The sequence below is a fragment of the Pinus tabuliformis genome, chromosome 9 (assembly GCF_031772625.1).
Source record: "Pinus tabuliformis cultivar Carrire ecotype Pingquan chromosome 9, CPIR1, whole genome shotgun sequence".
Classification (NCBI taxonomy): Eukaryota; Viridiplantae; Streptophyta; class Pinopsida; order Pinales; family Pinaceae; genus Pinus; species Pinus tabuliformis.
The window spans coordinates 1,936,254,055-1,936,277,467 of record NC_142307.1 but is presented as its reverse complement, the minus strand read 5'-3'; the positions used below and the strand labels follow the sequence as shown (position 1 = coordinate 1,936,277,467).

At 33.4% G+C, this 23,413-nt stretch overlaps 1 protein-coding gene across 7 annotated transcripts; it reads left to right on the top strand.

The window, feature by feature from the left end:
- The first annotated feature begins 11,223 nt into the window (after window positions 1-11,223).
- Window positions 11,224-20,555, top strand: LOC149156710 (SWAP (Suppressor-of-White-APricot)/surp domain-containing protein / D111/G-patch domain-containing protein). 7 transcript variants are annotated; one of them, XM_089438441.1, is made up of 10 exons: window positions 11,224-11,535; window positions 12,085-12,184; window positions 12,927-13,425; window positions 17,724-17,850; window positions 18,507-18,619; window positions 18,775-18,936; window positions 19,152-19,292; window positions 19,557-19,739; window positions 19,834-20,012; window positions 20,224-20,555. In XM_089438441.1, the coding sequence occupies exons 3-10, from the start codon at window positions 13,023-13,025 to the stop codon at window positions 20,248-20,250; spliced, it is 1,335 nt and encodes a 444-aa protein (XP_089294567.1). In that variant the 5' UTR covers window positions 11,224-11,535; window positions 12,085-12,184; window positions 12,927-13,022; the 3' UTR covers window positions 20,251-20,555. The 7 variants fall into 7 exon arrangements, with proteins under 7 accessions (XP_089294567.1, XP_089294564.1, XP_089294568.1 ...); XM_089438438.1 differs by having other exon boundaries at window positions 12,896-13,425; XM_089438444.1 differs by having other exon boundaries at window positions 11,226-11,535; window positions 12,896-13,425; window positions 18,507-18,613.
- Window positions 20,556-23,413: the final 2,858 nt, after the last annotated feature.

The following is a 23,413-nucleotide window of genomic DNA, read 5'->3' as shown; positions in this document are numbered from 1 at the left end:
GCATCCTCATAGGCCAAGGATAATAGAATCAAGTCACCGGAAGACTTGGTAATTGAAATTGGATATTATCCAAATGATATCAAGGCTACATAAAAATTAATAAAGAAGAAAAATGAGGATATTGCTACTTTGAAGAAGCAACTGAAGTTGCCTCATTCAGAACATCCACAAACAAAGGAGGTCCTAGAGAACCAAACCCAATATGAGGAAATGATGGATCTCATTCTTTAATTAAATGCTCAATTGAAATAACTGGAGAAGGAATTGGATGAGTTAATACAGCTGAAACAAGCTAGCCTTGAGACAACTACTGCCACTGCTATCCCTGCAGTTACTACAATAGTTCCTTCAACTTTGGCAATTTCATTGGCCCCAACAGCTCCACTAGCTACAACTCTTCCAGCTGCAACAACAACTACATCAGCAACAGGTTCAACAACAACAACAGCTCACCAAGTGATGAGGCAAGTAAACTGGTCAAAGCCAAGGAGGACATGTCCATTCAGACCACTGAAATAAACACACTTAAAGAACAGATAAGAATTCTAGAGGATGAGAAGAAACTGGCTCATATTATGCATAAAAATGAAGTACAAAAGTCAAACAGGTTGGCTGAGAGGATAAAAAACTTGGAAAAAAATTAACATTAAAGAAGTCACTTTCCCAAGCAAAAGAACAACTATGGGCCAATATCATTGACTCTATCAATGATATTTGGCCATCTATACAAATTATCTTTGAACAAAATGATTTAGTCAAAGAGGCTACTGAAGCAATTCAAAGAGTTAAGGCCGAACTTGGAGATATGCCAGAAGAAGCCTAAAAAATAATCCAATTCCTTAAAGAATAAATATGAATTGCAGGAGCTTGACATAGCTGACAAGACTCACACTATACTAAAGGTGAAAAAAGTACTCACCAAGAGGAACTTAATGATGCAGCTTGAGGACAAATGCCAAAGCATGGAGCTAGCTATAGGCAGGTTCATGGTTAAATTTGATGCTGTGAGGCAGAAAGGTCTGCCAAATCCATTGGTAATAAATGACAGGTTAATGCCACATGAAGACTATAACAAGAAAATCAGAGAAGTTGCAAGAGAGCAAGCCAACAGTTCTTCTATGAAAGGGATACCTACAATAAAGGTTCTATACCAGACTTTTGAGAACCTCTTTTACCTCCAGCATGAGGTAAAACACCTTTTTGTAAACAAGCCCACCTTTGCAAAATACATAGAAGCTAATGAAGTCTACAAAAGAATGGTAAATATTAAATTACCAGATACAGAGACTTGGGAAAAATTAAATGACTTACTGTGAAAATGCAAGGTCAAACAGTAGATATAGAGCAGTAAAAGAAAAGCAGCAAGTCAACTAAGTCAAAGAGTATCAGATGAAAGAGTATCAATCAAAAGGCAAAGTAAAAGAACAGACAGCGTGGAAGACAAACAACAAAAGAGAAAAAGCAGCAAAAGATCTGACAACAAAGCCAAATAAAAAGGGACAGCTTGCAACAGTTACATATATGTCTCTATCTTCTTGCATGAAGATATTTCTTTTTCCTTAAATAATTCCCAAAACATTTTGGGATATTTTGTAATAAGTTTTTGTATAAATATTTCATATTTCGAAGTATAGGGTGTGGATTGCTTGACATTTCTATAGATGTATTGATCTGAAACCTAAGGGTTCATTATACCATTTTTTTCAAGTCAGTAGACTGGACTGAGTAATAAAGACATTACATTATAGGATTCATGTGTTGGGCCACTTCAGTGAAGTATTTTCTGTTTGTCAAATTGTTATCTTCTTAAGTGTTTCACATACTTGCATGTTATCTAAATTGAATGAAATAACTGGAATTTTACTTCAGCATTTGTTTAAGTACACTATGTATTGAACAATTATTCATTTTAATGTTTTCTTCTGATATCCAAAGTAGGGAATTCTTAATTGCTCCCTAGTTTCGATTGACCTCTTTCATTTCCTTCATTATCCAGTTTGAGGAATCCTTGGCTGCTCCTTGACCCCGATTGAAAAACCACTTCACCATCTAGCCTAAAAGATCTGAATTTACTCAGCTACCTTGCCCTGTAAACACTATCTTTAGAACTTGATTCAATCCTGTTTTCTTGACACTTGACCCCATAGCCCAATGGTAAAGGACATCCCTCTATCCATCTAAGTCAATAATTCCACCACCAAATCAAAATCAAAACCCAATCAGAGCATAAATAACTAGCCTAAAATCAATTAACTCAACAAAGTTAAATCATAAAGAGAGAGCCCTCTTTGAGCATTAGGAAGGCTAGATCCTGATCTCAAAAGTAGGTTTGTGGTTACCTCTAATATTTCTTTTGACACAAGATAACAACTCTAGGGAAATTTTAGAGTGAAAACACCAACTAGTCAAAGTCAAACCAAGTCAACAAGGATCAAATCCTTTCAGAACTACGACAAACTCAAAATTTTGGCCCCTAACATCTAAATTTCAGACCTATAGTAGATTTGAAACTTTGATCCCTGTAGCATCTCAGAATTTCACATGTGCGAGAGAAAATAGTTCAGAAACTTGGTCAAAACTTCGATTTTCCTTCCTCCTTGCTTCAACTTCTCTCTCCTTTGAATTTCTTCGCTTCTCCCTTGAATTATGCACTCTTCTATTATAGATCAAACTTCTTGTGATGAGGTGAGCTAACGAGGTCGACATCACTTGTATTTATACCCTTTTCAAGGGGTCAAATAACCTCTTTTAGGCCGACTAGGACTAACAGGGCCAACTTGGTCTTGGAGGTCAATATTGACAATTTTAACTAAAAAATAATTCTTCTTTCTTGTTACAAATTTTTTCCAAAAGAAAAACAGCGAACTTTTTATAAAAAAATAAAAGGTTACAAGCAGATGCATAAACAGCATTCAGGTCTGTGAGGTTGTTCTCCCTCAGCAAGCCAGAGAAGGATCTCTGAGCGGCCACAAATTCATATATATAGCCTTCAGTTCCCTGTACATTTACAGGTTGCTTCCCTTTTGGGATCAATGAGCAATTTCAGGCTTTTTGGACAGACCAAATCTCCATCAACGCTACACAATCAGCTCCGGGTGCCTTCTTAAAAGGATAAAAACGCCCAACAGCAATAAAACAACGCTCACATAAAATTGTGCGCAAGGATTCTGGATAGTTAAATCAAGTTCATATCAATCAGCAAGTGCGATTATGAACATGAACTGAAACAAAAAGCTACAGCCTGAACGAGGAGGCAGATCAGCCAAAACGCTACAGCCTGAACGATTATGAACATGAATTGAAACAAACACAGCTATGCATAAGGAGGCAGATCCGAAACTCGTGTCTGTTCCTGCTCTTTTTCAGTCACTTTCCAGATACCCACAGCCTGCAATAAACCATCTTTTGATAACTTCTTTCTTGTTACAAATTGCCTAATAGGGTCTTATACATAGGACAAATACTCTCTTGAATCATGACACATCTCTTATTGACTTGACAAACCCTAGGAGCATCAAATGCATGCTTGACCTAGATGACCACTTAAATGGAGCTTGAAACCTGTGCTTGAAAAATAATATTTTTCTTTCTTTTTTTGATAGATACATAAGATATACATAATGACATAAGTACAATGACAATTATGAAGACTGAACATAATTACATTTTCAACACCAAGGATGACTCTTCTATCCACCAAATCCCCCAAGTGCTTTCATGCTTGAATGCATTGTGTATGTTCCATCCTCCTTACACACTCACATTCACTAGCTTCCTTCATTCTATGCTGCTTCATTTAACCCAAGGTTGATTTAATGATGTTGATCCCAGATTGTGCCGTCTGTCAGGGACGTGTTGCCATGTCCCCGTACCTATTGGTTAGGTGGGTTGGTAGAAAACCACACCACCTCCCCCCTCCCCACTAATCACACCATTCAGGGAAAAATGTTTAAATAATAATATTAATCATAGTAAAATTAACCTAAATATTATTAAAAGTAATATTTTTTACTATTAATCAGTGTCAATTGAGCCCTTGCCAATATTTTAAATATTAATAATAATATTCAATTGTATTTCTATCAATTGTGAAGTTAGGGGCCCATTGGAGATGTCAGAACCAACTTGCAAACTGGGGAGGCGGGGAGGGTAGCCAAGTGAAAAGCTAACAACTGCACAAACATTCCACTGGTGAGAAAACCAAAACAAACTCAGAAGCAACCCAATTGCAGATTGTGATAAGAGAATGCACATTAGAGGCATGATCCCCCTGCAATAATGTGATAAAGCTCATATTTTTCCTTTTTCAGATAGCTCTTGTGACAGGTTATAGATGAAGGAAATAAGCTTGAGGGGGGACATCATATCACCATGATGCCACCCTCATCTGACTGAACAGGGAACCTTTATAAACAATGATGAGAAGCCATAGTGTTTTCGCGGGGCACACTGAATGAGGAGTACGATGACCAAGGTTTAGTTGGCGTGGGAATCTTTTCAAGATGAATGCAAGTGTGCTAGCGAATTGAATGCTCAACCAGATGGATAACATCCCATTTTGGCCTTGATCTCTTGTTGACAGCTGTCAACATTAGGCACCTGCCACGAAAGAAAATAGTATTAATAATTTTATACTTAACCCTAAAACATATTACTTTTTAATAATATTTAAGTTATTTATTATTATTATTTTTTTAACAGAAAGGGTTGAATTTTATTTATAAGAAGAGGTTGGGCATGCCAAACAACCTTGATTACAGTCAATTGAGAGAATTTTTGGTTTTATAGACTCCTCATATTTTGGCTTTTGTATCAGTGATTAGTCGTTGCTTTTACGCATTTGGCATGGCTAAGAGATCCTTGCTATGCTTTTGGCGTCTTAGAGTCCTATCTTACATTTCCTCTTTTTTTTTTGTTACTTTGGTACTTTCCTGGGTTAAGCTAATTCCCGAATAAACTTTAATCCATGGTCCAAATTATAAAAAACTCGCATATATTAAACTGTATTAATATATAACCTATCCCCACCTCCGATATACCAAGGCTCTCAACTGTACTCGACCCCACTTCAAGGTTAAAACCCAGTCATGTTCAGCTCGCGATTACCGTTAGATCTTACTAATAATAATACTCATTTATATTTTTAATAACAATATCAATAAAAGTATTAAAATTATCATTAATAATATTACTATTTAAATAGGAATACTATACAATAATTCGAAATAATATCAATATTTTTTACTATATAACATATAAATAATATAATTAATTTTTTTTGCCAATTTTAATTAATTAATATTATCAATAATATTACTTAATTAATTTAATTAGTCCTAATAATAATACCCTATAATTAAGGGGTGGCAAAATGGGGAGGGGTGTTCTATAGCCTCGAAGAGGTTAAAGGGTTAGAGTATTCATGGGGCTTAGGATGCATGATAAACAACCAATCTGAAGCTTATGCCCTCTACTAGGGGATTTAGTTAGCGAAAGAAAATCAGGTAGCTTCTCTCACTATTTTTGGACTCCCGCCCTCTTATTCAAGTTTTGGTGAAGGGCTTCTCTCCAAGGAACAAAACATTAGAAAGTCTTATGAAAACAATTAGGAAAGCAACATAAGGATTCCCTTCAATAACATATTCCATGTTCTCTGTGATCTCAATAAAGATGCAGACTTATGTGCTAATGGAGGGTGTAATTTAAGATTGAGAAATTTAAAAATCAATGGCCAAATGAGGCCCTCTCCTATTCCTTAGAGCAAAATGGATTGACATTGCAAAGTTATGAAGGCTTGCATTTTCAATCAATTATAGTATGACATGTAAATTTTGTTTTTTGTTGGGTCGGTTTTGTAAGGTATATGCATACAAAACCCCCTTTTTTGTTGTCTAGTTTGGACTCCCTCTTGAAAAAATTCTAATTTTGTTGGATGAGAGGACTTGGGAATTCTTTTTGAAGATATAGCTATGTACTACTTGATGTATTTGTTGCAATCCTAGTGCAAACTTGCATATAAATACAAAATTCTCATTGTGCTTTAAAAAGAAAAAATTCCCTTTGATTCATTGATAGTAAAACTAAAATTTATAATTTATAATAGTGATATTTAGATATTAATTTAAAGAGTAGTCTAAAGACGTCACAAACTCACTCGAAAAATAGTGGAAATTCCGACATGATTTGCCAAAATCCAGTAGAAATTTGGACAAATCTGGGTTAGAGCTGTCAAACTTCAAGATTTTGGCTGCTCATGGTTTTTTTGTAGTGTTGAATCCATTTCCAACATCAAAAAAATGATTCAAACACTCCTATGATCTGATTTTTTGAATTTTTTTTGCCAAATTCTATTGAAAAATAACGTTTCAGACAAATTTGTGGCCTCAATATACAGTGCCTTAATTTAATAAGACTAATAATATTAATACAAATTATTAAGATTAATCATAGTAAATATATATTTATTAATATTAAAATCAACAACATAAATTTGATATTAATATACTATTCATAACAACACTATTATCAAATTATCAAATTCACTAAATATTACAATATTATAATAATATTAACGAAGGTAAATAATTACTTTTATGTTAATTAATCAAAACTCTTTTTAAACATAACCAATTAACTATAAATTCTAATTCTAATTCTAATAATATTTTTAATAATATCAATAATCTAAATCTAACCCTTTTTTTAATAATATTAATAACCTGAATCTAACCGTTGTAGCCTCTTTCTCTATTTAAAAATGTGTCTTTTCCTTTTTATTCTTTTTTAAACATTTATCCTCCATTAACCTTACTTTTTAAAATTTAAATTCCCTATTCTAGTGTTTCATTTTTTTTTAAATCCCGTTACCCTAGGTTTCCATTTAACTATTTAACCTGGTCTTACACTCTTTACTTCACAAATAACTTTATTGTCCCTTATAATGGGTGGAATGTCCACCCGAAACGTTAATAATTTCATACATATTACACATTGATTTTTAGAAGAATGATTGACTAAATATGAATTCAAACTGTGAAATCTGCATACTCAGATCAATATATCTATTTAATAGTTTCAATCTCATATAAAATTTATGCTATGTTAGTATTAATCTTATATGATATTCATACTATGTTATTAAATACTTATTTATATATGTATAGCTATTGATATCTTTTATGTAGATTATAAATTTGTCTTTATGTTGTGACATATTTTTATATGAAAATACTAAAGATTAATAATCAAGGTTTTAATTTTAGGTGGGCCAAATCTTCATATGCATTCATCGAAAAATGAAATGGAGAAAATTTAAGTATTAGGGGTTTACGCAGTGCATTATATTAGATATCGTTTTTGGGATTATATTAGATATTGTTTGTATTTTTTAAATGGAGTTGCCTATTAGTTTTATGGATAGTTAGACTTATTTATTGGTACATTTGGTCAAAGAAATTCATTTATATAAGATGGTGAGTTGTAGATAGATGTTCTCAATAAAGAGATATATGAAAATACTTGAAGTGATTTTAAGACAATGAACACATCCTAAAGAGTGCATGGCTAAGGGGTGCACTATTATTATTACATCAACTAAATTTTTGTGTCTAATTAGCCATGATGGTTGTCTGGTTATGTGAAAATGTGGTTTGTATTTGGGTGGTTGTTGGCTTTACCTTGGAGGGTAAGGAGGTCCTAGAAAAACTTTTAAAGCTCAAGGATATGTCCATTATTCAAATGCCTTTAAGATATGCATTTAAACCCACTAAATACCTAAAAGTGCTACACTAATACCTAATGAAGCATGGCCTCGAATTGGGATCAATTTGGGAAAATGCCCCTAAGCCTAAAAACTAGCACGAGTACCCTTAATTGTTTAACAATAGGTAATAGCCAATGCTACCTTGTGCAAACTTTCATATATCCTATGAACAACACCATCAACAAGGAATAAACCCAAAAATCAATTAAGAAAAACTCATGCGTTCAAGCTCTTGCCTACCTAGCACAAACATAAATTGACACATGGAATGGAACAAACAATAATTTTTGCATATAAGCAGTTTATGCGAATTGGTGGCATTTTGAAAGAAAAATTCCAAAGATTATGGCCATCATAGAAAAATATCTTCGACATAATAAAAGTTATAATGATTTATTCAAGTACCAAGCCATTAAAAATAACAAATTATAATAGATGAGTTAGACAAAACTTATATGCATTAGCATGTATTTCAATCAACAAAGGGTGCATGGGACCATCGATGATCTCTCTTTGAACTGAATTTTTGTTTTTAAAGCCTTACGAGCACTTCATGTTAGTGTGGGGAGCTCAATAATCATGTATATCTTTGTTGCATTCTCGACTAAAGATACTAACATATTCTTAATCAATTCCACATTTGAAGCAAAGAAGGTTAAGAGGATAGAAGATTCTTCTACAAGATCTTGATGCTCTTTACTGACCACAATCATGCCAATTGAGAGACTTATTACCATCCATTAAAAATCTATATATGTTTTAAAAGAACTTTTGCAAGTTCCTTTGACTTGGAGGTCCCTTGGGGAGACATTTTATGGTCCATTGTAAATCAATGGGTCTTTTAAAAACATTAATTCCACCTCTTGTGTCTTAGTGCTCCTCCCCTTAAACTGCCACATCTCCTTTTGTCATAATTTCCTTTCCTTTTTGTTAATGGTTTAGCTTCTCTCTTATTAACAAGTAATGATGGTGCTTAAAGCAAGTTCATGACTATACTCTATCTCATAGGTTCATCTTATGATTGCCCCAAATGGTTCAACATCTCAATTATGTCATAATAGCTTTCCAAGTGGTGCTTTTTCACAATTCCTTAATTAAAGAGTTATAAAGTTTGAAGAATTGTCATTCTTCTCTTAGTTTTCTTTTATTTCAACCTATCTTTTATTTATGAGTTTTGAAGTGGATTTCTCTGAAGTTGAGTGATTGAGGTTCTTGGTTATAATTCACCATTAACATTATTACACATTGGCACTAGTTTCCTTCCCTTTTTCATATGATCCAACATCTCCTTTCACTAGTACCTAGTACCTTGTACATACACAAGGAGACTAATCGATGCAGGGAGGATATATCCTTCATAATGTTATTTGCTGCACTTTCATGAACAATGTTAATGTCGAACCTTAAAATAAATATATTTTTTTAGGTACAACACTTTGATGAGTAGATTCATTAAAGCCAAAGACCCTATATCATTTTAGTATAAAACATTAGTGAGAAGCTAAAACAACATTGTTACATGAAGTGAGCTTCCCATTAATTAAGAGTGAGAGCTCATCATAACGATAATCTTTGACCACATTACATTTGTGCATACAATTATTAAAAATTAAATTAAATAAAAGAAAATGATTACAACAAAGTCTCTAAACTTCTATGTTAACATCAATTAATCACACACACTAATATTTTCACTAAAAGCCCTCCAATCCCATGCCCCAAATTAATCACACGAAAATCTCTTAGGTTAACCTGGTAACCTCCTTAATATGCCAACTCCACCTTTTAATTTCATGATAATTTTACATTAAAATTAAAATTTGGCATCAAATTTTCCTTTTTCTTGCACAACCTAGTATGAGAGATGTTGTCACATAAAATTATGACAGAGATGTTGTCACATAAAATTACATTAAAAGAAATAAAATAATACTCATCTTAGAAAAGTTAAAAAATATTAAAACAAAAAGATATTTCAATATCGAAGAAACATATTAATAATAAAAACTTTAGTGTGCCATAAATAAACTCTTCATTGTCCCTTGTAAATAACATGACATCAACTTTATATATAGAGATAGATTAATTGATAATAAAAAAGTTCTAATTTGCCCTCTACTTTTTCATGAGGGAGGTGTAATTCTTTCACTAGTCAATATAGAGTTTACTTAGGACATCTAAAATAATATTCACCATAAATATAGAGTTTACTTAGGACATCTAAAATAATATTGAGCCTACAACTATGATGAAGGAGATCTTATACTCCATCATTGTTTAAGAGTTAATCTATGACATTTCAAAAAGAAATATTAATTAAAAAAAATATTTCATATCAACGACAAATAAAATATTTCAATTTTCATATTAAGTAATATAATTTTATATCAACTTTATATATATAGAGATAAAGAAATTGAAAGTAAAAAAACATTTTATATTTTTACTTTCTTGTGTGAGCAAGATATGTAGTTTTTTCCTATTGCAATGCATGTCTTAAGTAAATATGACTAAAATATTTTATAGAGATGTTGCTTCGTAACATTACACTTAAAAATATAAAAATATCTATATTAACAAATTAAAAAATATTCATCTTAGATCAACAAAGCTCTAACCAATCAAATCTCTTGAAGTTTTAACCTTTTCTAAAATTTTGCACTAAAAAAGAAGTTTAAATAATATTTTACTTACCTTGTTAATTAATTATTAAAATATTTTATATTTATTTATTCCTAACAAGTAGTTTTAAATAAATATATAATATTTTAATAGATAACTCTTACTTAAAAATTTCTAAATAATATTTTAGTTACGTTATTAAATAATTAATTATTAAAATATTTTATATTTATTTATTCATATCAGGTAGTTTTTAAATAAATATATAATATTTTAATAGATAACTCTTACTTTGGATTTCTAAATAATATTTTACTTACTTTATTAAATAATTAAATATTAAAATATTGACATAAAATATTTTATATGAAGAAAAATCTTTCAGTAGAAATCAGATAATAAGAGAAATTTTTGGCCGACTCGTTCCCTAACAGCTAGTTATTAACTAAATATATTATTTTAATAGATAACTCGTTACCTCTAATTTTTAAATAATATTTTACTTACCTTATTAACTAATTTAACAACAATTAATTTTCAAGAGCTAATTCTGGGCAATGATGCGTCCATGCTATTTATTCCTTAAGATTGATTAATTTTTCATCTTATCCCGAGAATAGACCACATTAATTAGTTCAAAACATCAACCAATGTAATTACTCAGAAAAACATTTATCTAAATTTATCCTAATTTTAATTTTATGATATTTTTATTCACTTCAGCTTTTATTTCTTATTTACATCACTATTTTTAATAATAATTTAAATAACTTCCCTGACCTCTAAATTAGTTTTAGAGGTCATGGAACCATATCATCGTGAATGAGGGTTTGAGTGGGTTGACAATATCCAATATCATAACCATACCGAACTCTCTCATAAATAAATAAGTCTGAAAGAACCCTGCCTTTTTTCTCTCTATTTATCTGGTCAGTGCTCCTATATAACATATGCTACACAAGTTGCACGAAGAGCCCGATCCGGTGAGAAAGGCACGGTATTGATCCCATTCGAGGTCGCGCGATCAGGGTTCTCTATTTGTGACGTTTGAGTTTAACCTAGGTATTGATTTGCAGAGGATTTGTCCTTATTTAACCATTTTACAAACAGATTTGTCAGTCAATCAAGAGGCGCGTTTGATCGAGATCCAGGTACGGGTTTTCTGAACTTCCATTTTATTTAGGTTTTCCTGCAATGTTTTGCGTCGATAGATTCTGTATCAATATCAAGATGCGAAGAGCAAAACTACGAATTTTTTTATTAGGGTTTTGATAAAGGTCTAGAGTCGAGTATTTGCTTTATGAGGAGATAATGAATAACGAATTGTGTCAAGAGTTTGACAAATGTAAGAATAAAGAATACTGATATTGGTTTATGGGATTTTGTTGTAGATTTTGAGCAAAAGAGCATTGATTTCTAGGGTTTGGGTGATTGTTTTTCTGTTCATCTCTTTATATAGTGTCGTTGATTTTTTTTTGATTGATTTAGTTTGTCCTGTGGGTTAATGGAATGCTTTCGGCGAAAATATGCTGATTTTTTTGGGTTCTCTTTTCTTATATGTTTTTTCTGTGTGGGTGCAATATGGTCAAAACAGTTTTTTTTTGGTTTATTTATTGGGTAGGTTGGCTTCTGCTGATAACATTGTGGATAGTGTAGAATTAGGGATGTTTTTATAGGACGCTGACCTGAACTCTGAGCAGGGTGGAAGATGGGAATCCGGAATCTCTGAGTTTATGCTTTTCATCGAGGATCTACAGTCTTCCCAATTAGACCGATACACTGGATAAAGCAGAGGCGAAAGTAAGGGGGAGAGAGAGGCCTTTGGGTCTATATTTTCACATTTTTACTGATTATAATTCATTTGGACATTTTTTTTTGCGTGGGTTCCCTAGCCGGGTTTGTTGAAACTAAATTTCAGTTTTTGCAGGTGCTTTTGTTATTTTTTTAAAATTTAACTATATAAAGTTGTCGAATCTTGATATTGGTGTAACTAAACGCCGTGTTACCAGAAGCCTGACTAGGGGACGTATTTCTCGTCCCGCTGCCCATGTACTTTTAAACTGAATGTTAGTTTAAACAGGTTTATTTCCTGTAATCAGTTGAAAAATTCAATTTAATTACTTCCTATTGTTGATTCTCAATATTGGTGTAGCAAAAGGACTGTTACTAGAAGCCTGTCCAGGAAACCCATTTCTTGTATTGTTTTGGCCCTGTTACCATGTTGACACCACATTTGTACATGGGAGTCCATTTCTTATCACCTAAAATCCTTGAGCCCTGTCTCTTCATCTGTTCCTGATTCTTGTTGTGTTTCTTGTTAATATTTTTGGTAACATTGGCAAAATGTAGTATGAATCAACTTTCTCAGACTAAAATTTGTTTTGACATGTCGGCCGGGGAACCCACTTTCGTGATTACGCTAACCCCTTGTTTTTTGGCTACATTCTTATGAGGTTTCTGTTTTTCTCTTTTCCTTGTAATCTTGTCTGACTTTTACTTTAAGTAATGCAGTCAGTTATTACATGACACATGCTTTGATCAGTTGGGAGGAATTTTTTCTACATGCAAGAGATTTTGTGAGAAAGTAGTTGGACAGCTTGCCCATCTGCATTCAGACAATATTGTGTATTCGGAGGTGATGGAGGGAGAAAGTAATTCAGGTTTGTTTGTAAATGATGGGTCGTTCTTAGAAAGGTTTAAGCAACTCCAGCAGCAACAACAGAAAGAACAAGCTTCCACACAAGGCGTTACAACAGGTGTTTCTTTGGAATCTGCAAATAGCTTCAAGACTAGCTTGACTGTTAAAAAGGCAACTAGTTTCAAACCAACAGTTAAGCCTGCACCCGCTCCTGCAAATGGGAAGTTTGCGTTCAGTTTGAAACAGAAGTCAAAACTTGCAGCTCCCCCTGTGAAGCTGGGCGGTGATGAAGATGATGAAGATGAAAGTGAAGATGGAAGAAGGGGCTTGGACAGACAGTCAAAGAGATTAAAGTTGGAGGCATCAAATACCGCAGAGGATTCGCAAGATGCCCCCCAAAATGGTAACTAATTACCTTTTCATTCCTTTTCTGCCCATTTTTTTAAGAAAACTGTTAATATCCATACCTGAATGCCCTTCTCATTCCTTTTCTGTTCAATTTCTTAAGAATACTGTTAAATGCGTACCATTTTCATACTATGCAAAAATAAATTGTTCTCATAATAAATATCAATTCTAAGGGAATTCTCAAAGGATCAATTTTCTCATGAGGAGATGGCTACCTTAAAGCAATTGACAGAGTAGTATCATTAGACATTAGCGTTTGTTCATGGGAGGGTACATATTTTTGTTTCATGGTTGTCAGTAGGTAGAGATGAAAGAGGGTGTTTTATTTCGTTAGTGATTTGATCTGTTTAGTTGATTCTACAATCTGATACCATGAACTTACCTCTCACCCATATCCAAATCCTGTTCTTTGATGAAAAGAGGCTTAGAGTGTATGTTTTTGTAGCTGACGTCCTGACATTTTTTCTGGTTTCTAATATGCTTTTATCTGATCATCAATGCTTCTGGCAATTGATCAGAGCTGTTAATTGCTTGATTCTGTTTCAATGTACTTAAATAGACAATTAAACTTAAGAAGAAATGAATTTAATTTCAGACCAGTTTAGGGTAACAATTTAAAAAATGTCAGAGGTGAACATGTCCCAAGCCAATTTGAAATCAGTTGGAGAATCCTAGTTATGATTGCACCAAGAGAAATAAGGTGCATTTTACAGCCCAGAGGGAGGGAGATGTGTTCTGTCTATGCATAACACTTATGTGAAGTTTGGCATAGGTTGGCGCATGATAATATAAAAAAGGTAGCAGTGGGGTATGGATGATAAGATGAGATAATATAAGATACTTTTATTAATGTCCAACAAATGACCACAAAAGTATGTCAATGGGACTCCTGTGTACCACTGTATCGATACAGAGTGGGGGAGACCAAGCAAGAAGCAGAAAGTAAGAGACGAAATTACATCCTGCCCTAAATGAAGATCTAAACTGGCTTTGATAGCCAAAAACAGATTGGGGACATATGCCTAGAATCTGGAATACAAAAGTGAGAGCAAATCAGACTCTACTAGTAACCACTCTTCTAACATCCAAGGTCTAATGAAGTTCTGGATAGAAAACTGTCTAGAAGAGGAACTATTATATAATCTGGACTGCAAATGGTGCTGCTGTCAGGATGATTTTTCCCACCCTGGAAGCCAGGGAGGACTCCCCTGGCTGTTAGCTAGGTCACAAGTTTTGTTGAACTTCAACCTTGAGGTTCAAAATTTTGGCAACCTCTAAAATATTTTTCGAGGTTTGGCAAATCTCATTGAACCTCATAGCCATTGACCAAGTTTGTAGATCAAAACTCACAACGTCATGTCACAACCCAAGTTTGTAATCTGTCTTTTCAATTTTCAAGTTCCATGATAGCATTTTTTTTATGTTTATTGATGTTGATTTCTTACTACATAGACGAAACTAATGGCTAACCTCACCCAAACCCATGAAAAATTTTGAACTTGAACCTGAACCATGTAACTTAGGCTGTTAGTGTGTGGTCTGGAATGGGCATGTTGCTGGGGTTGTTAAGAAGTGGTGATAGTCCCCTAAGCTTGCACTGATCTAGGGGCAGGGGACATAATATGAATGGTCTATCTCTGGAACATAGTAAAAAAATGGCTATTTTCAACAAAAATCTTAAAATGAATAGTTGTTGGTAAACCATTGATTTTTAAAAACTGGGAGTGAATTTCTCATGTCAGTGAGCATTCTTACTTTATCTTACAACTGAGTCTGTGCTAGCCCTGCATTTCTAGGTAGTTCAACAATGTTATTAGGCTTGCTGAAATTCACCGGGATCCATTACCTGAGAAGATAGACGTCAATGGGATTCATTACCTGACAAGATAACTGTATGTAACATGAAAATTGAATCTGAACCCTGATCTTGATCAGTGAATCCTGACTTAAATTGCCTTCTGATTCTGGTCTTCATCTTATATAAAAAAATTGAATACGTGTGTAAGGTGTCATAAGGTCTCAAAAATTCATTTCTATATTAACTTCCCTTTACCACTATTTTTTCAAAATATATACTGTTGTCTTACATTTAGGTTTTCAAAACTTGTGAGTATGCTTCAGAATACTCTCTCCTAAAATATTATAGGTATTAGGGTCGACTAAAATTGGAGTGCCTGAAAAGAAGGATTCTAGAATGGTACAGGCTCAAATAAATGTGATGCACTGACAATTATAAGCAATACTTTCATATTGAATAAAGTTTATTACATCAAAGTTATTTGTCTAAAGCAACAAATGGCTTATGCATGCAAATTTTATATTAGCAAAAAATGGCTGATGTATGGAAAACTTTATATTTGCATTTAAACTTAAGTTTCAGTAAAGTAACACTCTCTAGAGAACCCCCCTTTCATGTCAAGCATCGTCCAGATAGAAAAGCAGATGTAATGGTCAATCTAGGTGTGATCCTAGGAGAAGGCATGATTATTTTTGGAAATCTGATGGATAAAAAATGACCATCAAGCACATCCATGATTATTGCATTTTTTGCAATTGATACTTCTTATAATCAACAAAGTAACTTTTTTTCATGTCAACCATGAATCAAACAGGGAAGCAGATATGTAATGGCCAATGTAAGGGTGACCCTAAGAGAACGCATGATCATCCCATGTTTATTAGGCTTCTTGCAAATGACACTTCTAAATTGGCAATGAGTGTTATGAGCTGGGATTGTTATAAGGAGGACCCCTTTCTCCCTCCACGATCCTTAATCTTGCATGGATGTTATGAGGTGGGATTGTTACAAGGAGGGCCCTCTTCACCCTCCACGAACCTTAATGTTGCTTGCATCCTTCTTGTTGCTGAAGGTTGCCACCTCCCTCCCTCCCCATCCTTCTTGTTGCTGAAGGTTGCCACCTTCCTCCCTCCCTTCTTCTTGCCAACCTCCACAACCCTTCCTCATTCTGTCTACAACTTTTATGATCCTCCCTTGTGACTCAACCTTCTTCCTCCTTTGTGTTGCTGTGATGCCCTGGGAGATGTTGTTGTGATGCCCTTCTCTCCCAGATCCTCGTCTATCCCTCCAAATATTGTTGCCTCCCTCTCCCCTCCCTATCCCCTGCCATCCCTCTCCCCTCCTACCCACTCTCCGGTCTAACGAACATGGGTAGGTGTTATTGCTCCAATGACCACAATTTGATGGATATTTAGTGTTCCCTCAATTATGCTGTTCACAATCTGCTAGATGAAAGGCTCAGTTGGAAAATTGATTGGGGTAAATTGAAGCAAAGAGGAGTTGATTGCGGCCTTTTCAGACCTGGTTATGAAAATTGCCTAATTGGGTTACCCTGCCATGGAAAGAATCTCATCCGGCTTACTCTCTATAGCTGAGCCAATGGAAGATCTTGCATTGCAACCCAGCTGGAATCAGTTGCCTTTGTTGTTACGATATTTTAGTTTATTTATATTTATGTGTTGCTGTTTTTCGTTTGTAGTTGATCAATATGTTTGATAGCATTCTCGTTGCTTATGAAGCAGAGGGACATTTCTATTTGAACATCTCGTTGTTGAGTTCATCCACCTTAGAGACAAGTTAGTCTGACCAAGTTAGTCTGAAATGAAGTTTTTATATGTATATATTTTCTGTGAAATATGTATCCTGTGGAAACTCATTGAGCACTTCCCTTCATTCTGAGGATGACACCCATGGTAAGGCAGATCCTTCAGGGTTCAGGCTGATAACAATATACTCATTAAGAGTTTAACATGTCACTTTTTGCATTGATCTTGGGTGGAGAGATAAATTCTGCTCCTGTCAACTGACTCATTTTGAAAGAGTCCACTTTTAATGATTCTTTCATTTCAACCACTTGTTATGGGTCTGGATGTAAATAATGATTTGTCAGCAAACCTGCAAAATCCAAGAATTGCATGAAGAATGTATTTTTGGACGATTGTAAATGCGAGTATGCTATTTTCTAGTAGATCCCTTTCAGATGGCTTCTTCATTTCAATCATTTATTTTTGATGTTTGTATTCAAATAGAAGTTGATAAATTATAAAGGATTTTTAATCAACAATGAACAGAGGAATTTTTAAAATACCTAGGACTAGGATCCTGGTAAATGATATTTTATTCAACTCCATTTTCTTGTTCACATTAACAATTTGTTGCAGACAGTAGTAGTGGTTGACAACTGAACAATTGTATATTGTTGTCCTCTAAGTTAATGCTTTCATCTTCTTGGTTTCATGCACTAGGTATTAATCAATCTTGTAAGTGACCTGCAGCACCATCTCCACCCAATGATCCAGAAGTAAAGAAAGTTGCTGACAAGTTAGCATGTTTTGTGGCAAAGAATGGGAGACAGTTTGAAAATATTACCAGGCAAAAAAATCCTGGCGATACACCTTTCAGGTATGTCCTTTCTGTCTTTTATGACACTTCTATTGGTTAGAAATGTTAGACACTGCTTCACAGATAACTAAGTGATAGCTGTTTATATCAATCTTTTAATAACTTCAGATACTTTTTCTCTCAATTGACTTTGGAATCTTCTGAGAATATACAAGTTGGCTATTTTTAGACTAGGCACGTGCTAGTTGATGAGAGATTAAGTTAATCAGGACGTCCAATGAACTCAATAGGAGCATTAAAATGATAATTTTTATTTATTATGTAGATTGGAGAAAAAATTCAGTTGGTGTCAGTAGTGCACTGTATTTCGATTAGCAGCATATCAGTAAAATATTGGATCCAGAGCACTGAATTCTAATGGCAGTGAAACCAAAGTTCAATCACATAAATTGATTTTTATTACGATTTTTACTATGAGCAAAAGAAGTCCCATCTGTACATTTTAAGGGCTCTTGAACTGTTTCTGTAGAGAAATACAGTTGTTCAGGCATTTTGCACTGGGAGACAAATTTATGTATCTTTGTTTGTGTATTTTTAACTTTATGATTAGATGGGGCTTTTATTTGAGGTTTTTTTATTTGATAGGAAGTGAAAAGTGAACTGTGTTTTTGGGCAATAACTGCCAAATTGAAGGATTGATTTATTTGTTCTACCAGGTTCTTGTTCGATGTACATTGTCCTGACTACAAATATTATGAATATCGTGTTTCTGAAGAAGAAAGAGCACTTGCACAGACGAGGGATTCTCAGAATGCTGGGACTGGTACATGTACAGTTGTCTATGTGTTGTGGCTATTAATATATGATTTAAAGTTGTAGCTTTAGACAATGGTTTGGGTACAGGTTTTTTAAAGAGAGAGCTTTTGCTATGCAAAGTTATCTTAAGAGTCCCATGTATTAATATTTTTGTGTGGATTTTTACAGCCAGTACAAGCACTACAGCGTCACGACAAGGCAGCAATTTGCAAAAAGGTGCTCCTCAACAGCGAACAAATTATCAAACTCCAGCATCTGCACTCTATGATGCTGGTGGTGTAGATTCAAGATGGTCAAATCAATCAGCTTATGTAGCTTGTTCCTCTGGTAGTATAGTATTGTTCTATTTTATATTTGTTTAAGTCTTAAATTCTCTTTTCGATCTGACAATTTTGGTGTTAAATATATATAGGCACTATAAACAGGTCTCCTTTGTTTTATTCACAGATCATTTTACAGTTACCATGTTGTTCTAAAGTGTTTTTAATATATTATCTTTATACACTTGCATTTCTATTATTCATGAGATATATTGTTACTTGCAGGTGACCGCACCACTGAGCCACCACCCACAGCAGCAGATCCAGTAGCCATGATGGAATACTATGTGAAGAAAGCTGCAGCAGAAGAGCTAAGGAAACCACCTAAGCAGACCAAAGATGAAATGCCCCCACCAGCTTCCCTATGTATGTGGGCAGCAACTCTTTCAAGAAATGATTCTTCTGTATTCTTTTACACCTTCCAAATTTTTTTGCTTCATTTTCACTGTCTAGTTTGAGTATTTTGGTACCAATAAGTTTTGGGCTGAGCATTGTTCCTTACTCTGGCTTCTCTGGATTTAACTTACGAGTAGAGAGAAATTTCATATCGCATTGGATATTTCTGTTTCCAGGCTTTGAGTTGCTAGGTGGTATTTTCATTGATTAATGTTTTTTTGTTTTATTTTCCAGCTGGTCCACCAAAGAAAGGTCACCACATGGGTGACTACATTCCTCCTGATGAGCTAGAAAAATTTCTAGCATCCTGCAATGACGCTGCTGCCCAAAAAGCTTACAGGGAAGCAGCAGAGAAAGCAAAAATTCAGTCAGATAATGTTGGGCATAAGCTATTGTCAAAGATGGGTTGGAAAGAAGGTAAGTTATGATTCTGATTATGCTTGTTCTGTTGCTTGTTTTGGTTTTTCTGTATGCTCACTGCAACAGTTGATGTTTTGCAATTCACATTTAGGAGAGGGACTTGGAAGTGGGAAGACAGGTCGTGCAGATCCTATTCAGGCAGGTAATGTGAAATTGAATAATCTTGGAGTTGGAGCAGAACATCCAGGTGAAGTGTCTTCTGAAGATGATATCTATGAACAGTACAAGAAAAGAATGATGCTTGGATATCGTTACAGACCCAATCCTCTTGTGAGTATTTTGTCCCATTTCTATTGCCCTTATATCTTACCAATAAATTTCCAGAGTCCCTGCATGATTTAGTAAATTATACAAAACCTCTTTGATTGATGCTACACTGAGAATTCAGGTGTGATGTTATTTTGGGAACCATTGTCCAGTAGATATATCAGGATTTCATGCTCATAATTATGTGAAAGTGGTTTCTTTATGCTGGTTGCAGAATAATCCAAGAAAAGCGTATTACTAGAGTAAAGAGCCAACTGCAGGGTGATCATTTTGGCATATTGAACATTATCATAGCTTGTGCACGGGACTTGTTCATGAAGGTTGCTATAAAGTCCTCATTTTGGGATTAATCATATTTTAACTTCGACGATTTGCGTATTTGATTTTTTTAGAAACTTGGTAAAATGTCTATCGAAATTTATGATGTATATACCCATGTGTTAGCCAGACATTTCCTTACACCGAGCAGTTACTGTAGTAGATAGAATATCTGAATGCTCACGGAAATTCCATTCTTAACAAGTTAAAGCAATCAACCTTTATTTTTGTCATGGTTTTTTATATGGACTGCAGATTCATGATTGCATTCTTGGATATATATATATATATATATTTTCTCTCTCTATTTATGTATATATATATATATATATATATATTTTTTTTTTTTTTTCTCTATTTCCATGAAGAAAGGTTTTATATTTGATATTTCAGAGTTGAATTCAGAACATACGCTAATGAGAGCATTTGTTGTCATTGACTTTTGATTGAGAGAAAATTAGAAAAAGAGGGAAAAACTTTTCAGAAAGTTTCCTCCCATCAATCCTAGAAAGACTGCATAATTACAGACATCCTAAGGCTTAATGACCTCCAAAAATACTGCCTTTACCGTACACTAAACAGACCCGCCTATTTCAGGATGCTGCTTATTATAGCACACGTAACAAAAACTCTGCTGGACAATAAGAATTATTAAGGACATGGGAATGGGGGCTCCGATTCAAGTGTGCGTGGTTCATGATATGATGTTTTTGGGTGCAACCAAACAGTCAATTATACTTTACAAAAGAGAATATATGATCGAGTTTGTGGAAGAGAAACTGATTGGCTTCATTTTTATTATTATATATAATCATCAAACCCTCTAGAATGTAAAGTAAGGGTGGGATATTTTTCGTGCTCCTCAGTTCTGATGCCCATTCATTTACATACAAAGAGTGAAATATCTTGTAAAATTTAAAATACGGATAGTGAAACATGGATGGAAATTATAAGTTATTAGTGAATTTATTAAAGTATATTTTTATTTCCAATTTAAAAATTGCTTGATATCAAGTAATTATAATTTATTGACGATTCATTTACTTACTCTTGATATAAAGTAATTATAATTTATTGACAAATCATTTACTTACAATGAGTGAAACATATTTTTGAATTCAAAATATCGAGTGAAACATTGATGAAGTAATATTTCTAATTTTTAATTACAAGTTAGATCTAATTAATAAATTAGTAGTGAGATTTAATTAATAAATTATAGGTTATTAGTGAATTTATTGACTTGATATAATATTAATCAAAAATATTTTAAAATTATACAAATTTTGAATTGTAAATAAGTAAATGAGGTTTTCTAATCATTATATTAAATTAGATCTAATTAATAAATTATTAGTTAGATTTAATTAATAAATTATACATAATTAGTAAATTTATTAACTTGATATCAAATAATTATAATTGATTGATATAAGAAAAAATATTTTATGAGTATACGAATTTTGAATTGTAAATAAGTAAATGAGGTTTTTTAATCATTATATGAGTTGGAATTTATTTTTTCAAGAGTTATAGAAATTTGATTATAAGAGTTTTGTTCCTCTTAACTATTCATTATAAATTTGTAAATAAGCAGATGAAGTTCTCTAATCATTATATTAGTTGGAATTTGTTTTTTTCAAGAGTTATAGAAATTTAATCATTATATTAGTTGGAATTTGTTTTTTTCAAGAGTTATAGAAATTTGATTATAAGAGTTTTGTTCATCTTAACTTTTCATTATTGAAATTGTATTTTTGAATTTAAAAACAGATTCAATTTTCAATAAACTGTATTGCACTTTGCAATCACAACAATTGATATTAACTTATTTTGTTTATTAAATTCATGTATAACTCATTCCAAGTATAGGGCCTGTTCTATATTACAAGGGATGAAAATATTTATGACAATAACTTCATGAAAGATAAGTAAGAACACTAAATATGCTATTTAATCACTCAACAAAATAATTAGTTTGAATGCAAAAGTCAATGTCCTTAAAGGTATTTAAAAAAAAATAATAAGTGCACAGGGAAAAGTGGACTCAACGTTGGAGATGGAGTGATGTGATGGAGTGACGTGGGCCTATTTTTGGTGGATGCATTTTTTCCTCTTCCTTTGGCTTCTTTTATGCCAATTATATGCAAGGTTGGGTTGCTACTTCGTCAACAAAGTTTGGATGGTGTGTGATGAGATCCCATAGTTGTTAGAATTCCATGTTGAGGAAGACATCATCATAAAATAGTGAGATATCCTATGACCATGTTATCGTCACCTTCGTCATAGCTTTAAGAACCCAATGAGCACTGTGATCAACATAAATATTTAAAGAAGTCACTATCATTGTCAAATAACAAACCATAGCAAAAAACAAACATGCACAACCTATAATAGAAACAAAGAACAAACTTAATGCTAGGAAAAACCTTTCGTTTATTTAAAGGAAGCCTTTATAGGCCAACGATAATTGGCTATAATGGGGAAAATCCTCTAGAGGCATCATTGTGCAACTTTCACCCACCACAACCTCGGCTTTTTTTTAGAATTAATAAGCATCTTTTTGTATACAATGAAACTCTAAAGAGAGGGAGGTGGAAAACATCTCTCCTCTATGTAATCTCATTGTATTCTTAGGGGGAGAGATGGATGGTGCAAACCACATGGATAGAATAAAATGGAAAAGAAATTAAAGTAGTAATAAATTTATTTTTATGATTTAAATAATTGAAAATGTTCCCATAAAACCTTCTTAATCTTATATCTCAAGTATTAGGAGGTTTGCACATGTTTTTTTCCATTTTACTATAAACAAATTCATGGCTAAAATGGATATTTTGTAATGCTTTATTAATATTGGTATTACTATTTATTTTATTGAAACAGAAGTGTAAGTTATTTGTTGTTTAAGCACTTTAGACTATTGAGATTTCTTGCTTGAATAAGTATAGAAGCCATGGGCGTGTCACCATAACCCTCATTAAATCACAACTTTATCCTATTGGGTACGTAGAGGACTAGTGGATCCAATGGCACTACTTTAGGGAAAAGTTAAACCAAAGCGTGCAATAGTACACTACAAAGTT

Excerpts from the sequence above, each read along its gene's own strand:
- LOC149156710 (XM_089438442.1), top strand. The coding sequence starts at position 13,023 with ATGGAGGGAGAAAGTAATTCAGGTTTGTTTGTAAATGATGGGTCGTTC. Across the intron at positions 17,851-18,506 it reads CCTGGCGATACACCTTTCAG|GTTCTTGTTCGATGTACATT; the intron begins GTATGTCCTTTC and ends TTGTTCTACCAG. Across the intron at positions 19,293-19,556 it reads GCCCCCACCAGCTTCCCTAT|CTGGTCCACCAAAGAAAGGT; the intron begins GTATGTGGGCAG and ends TTTATTTTCCAG.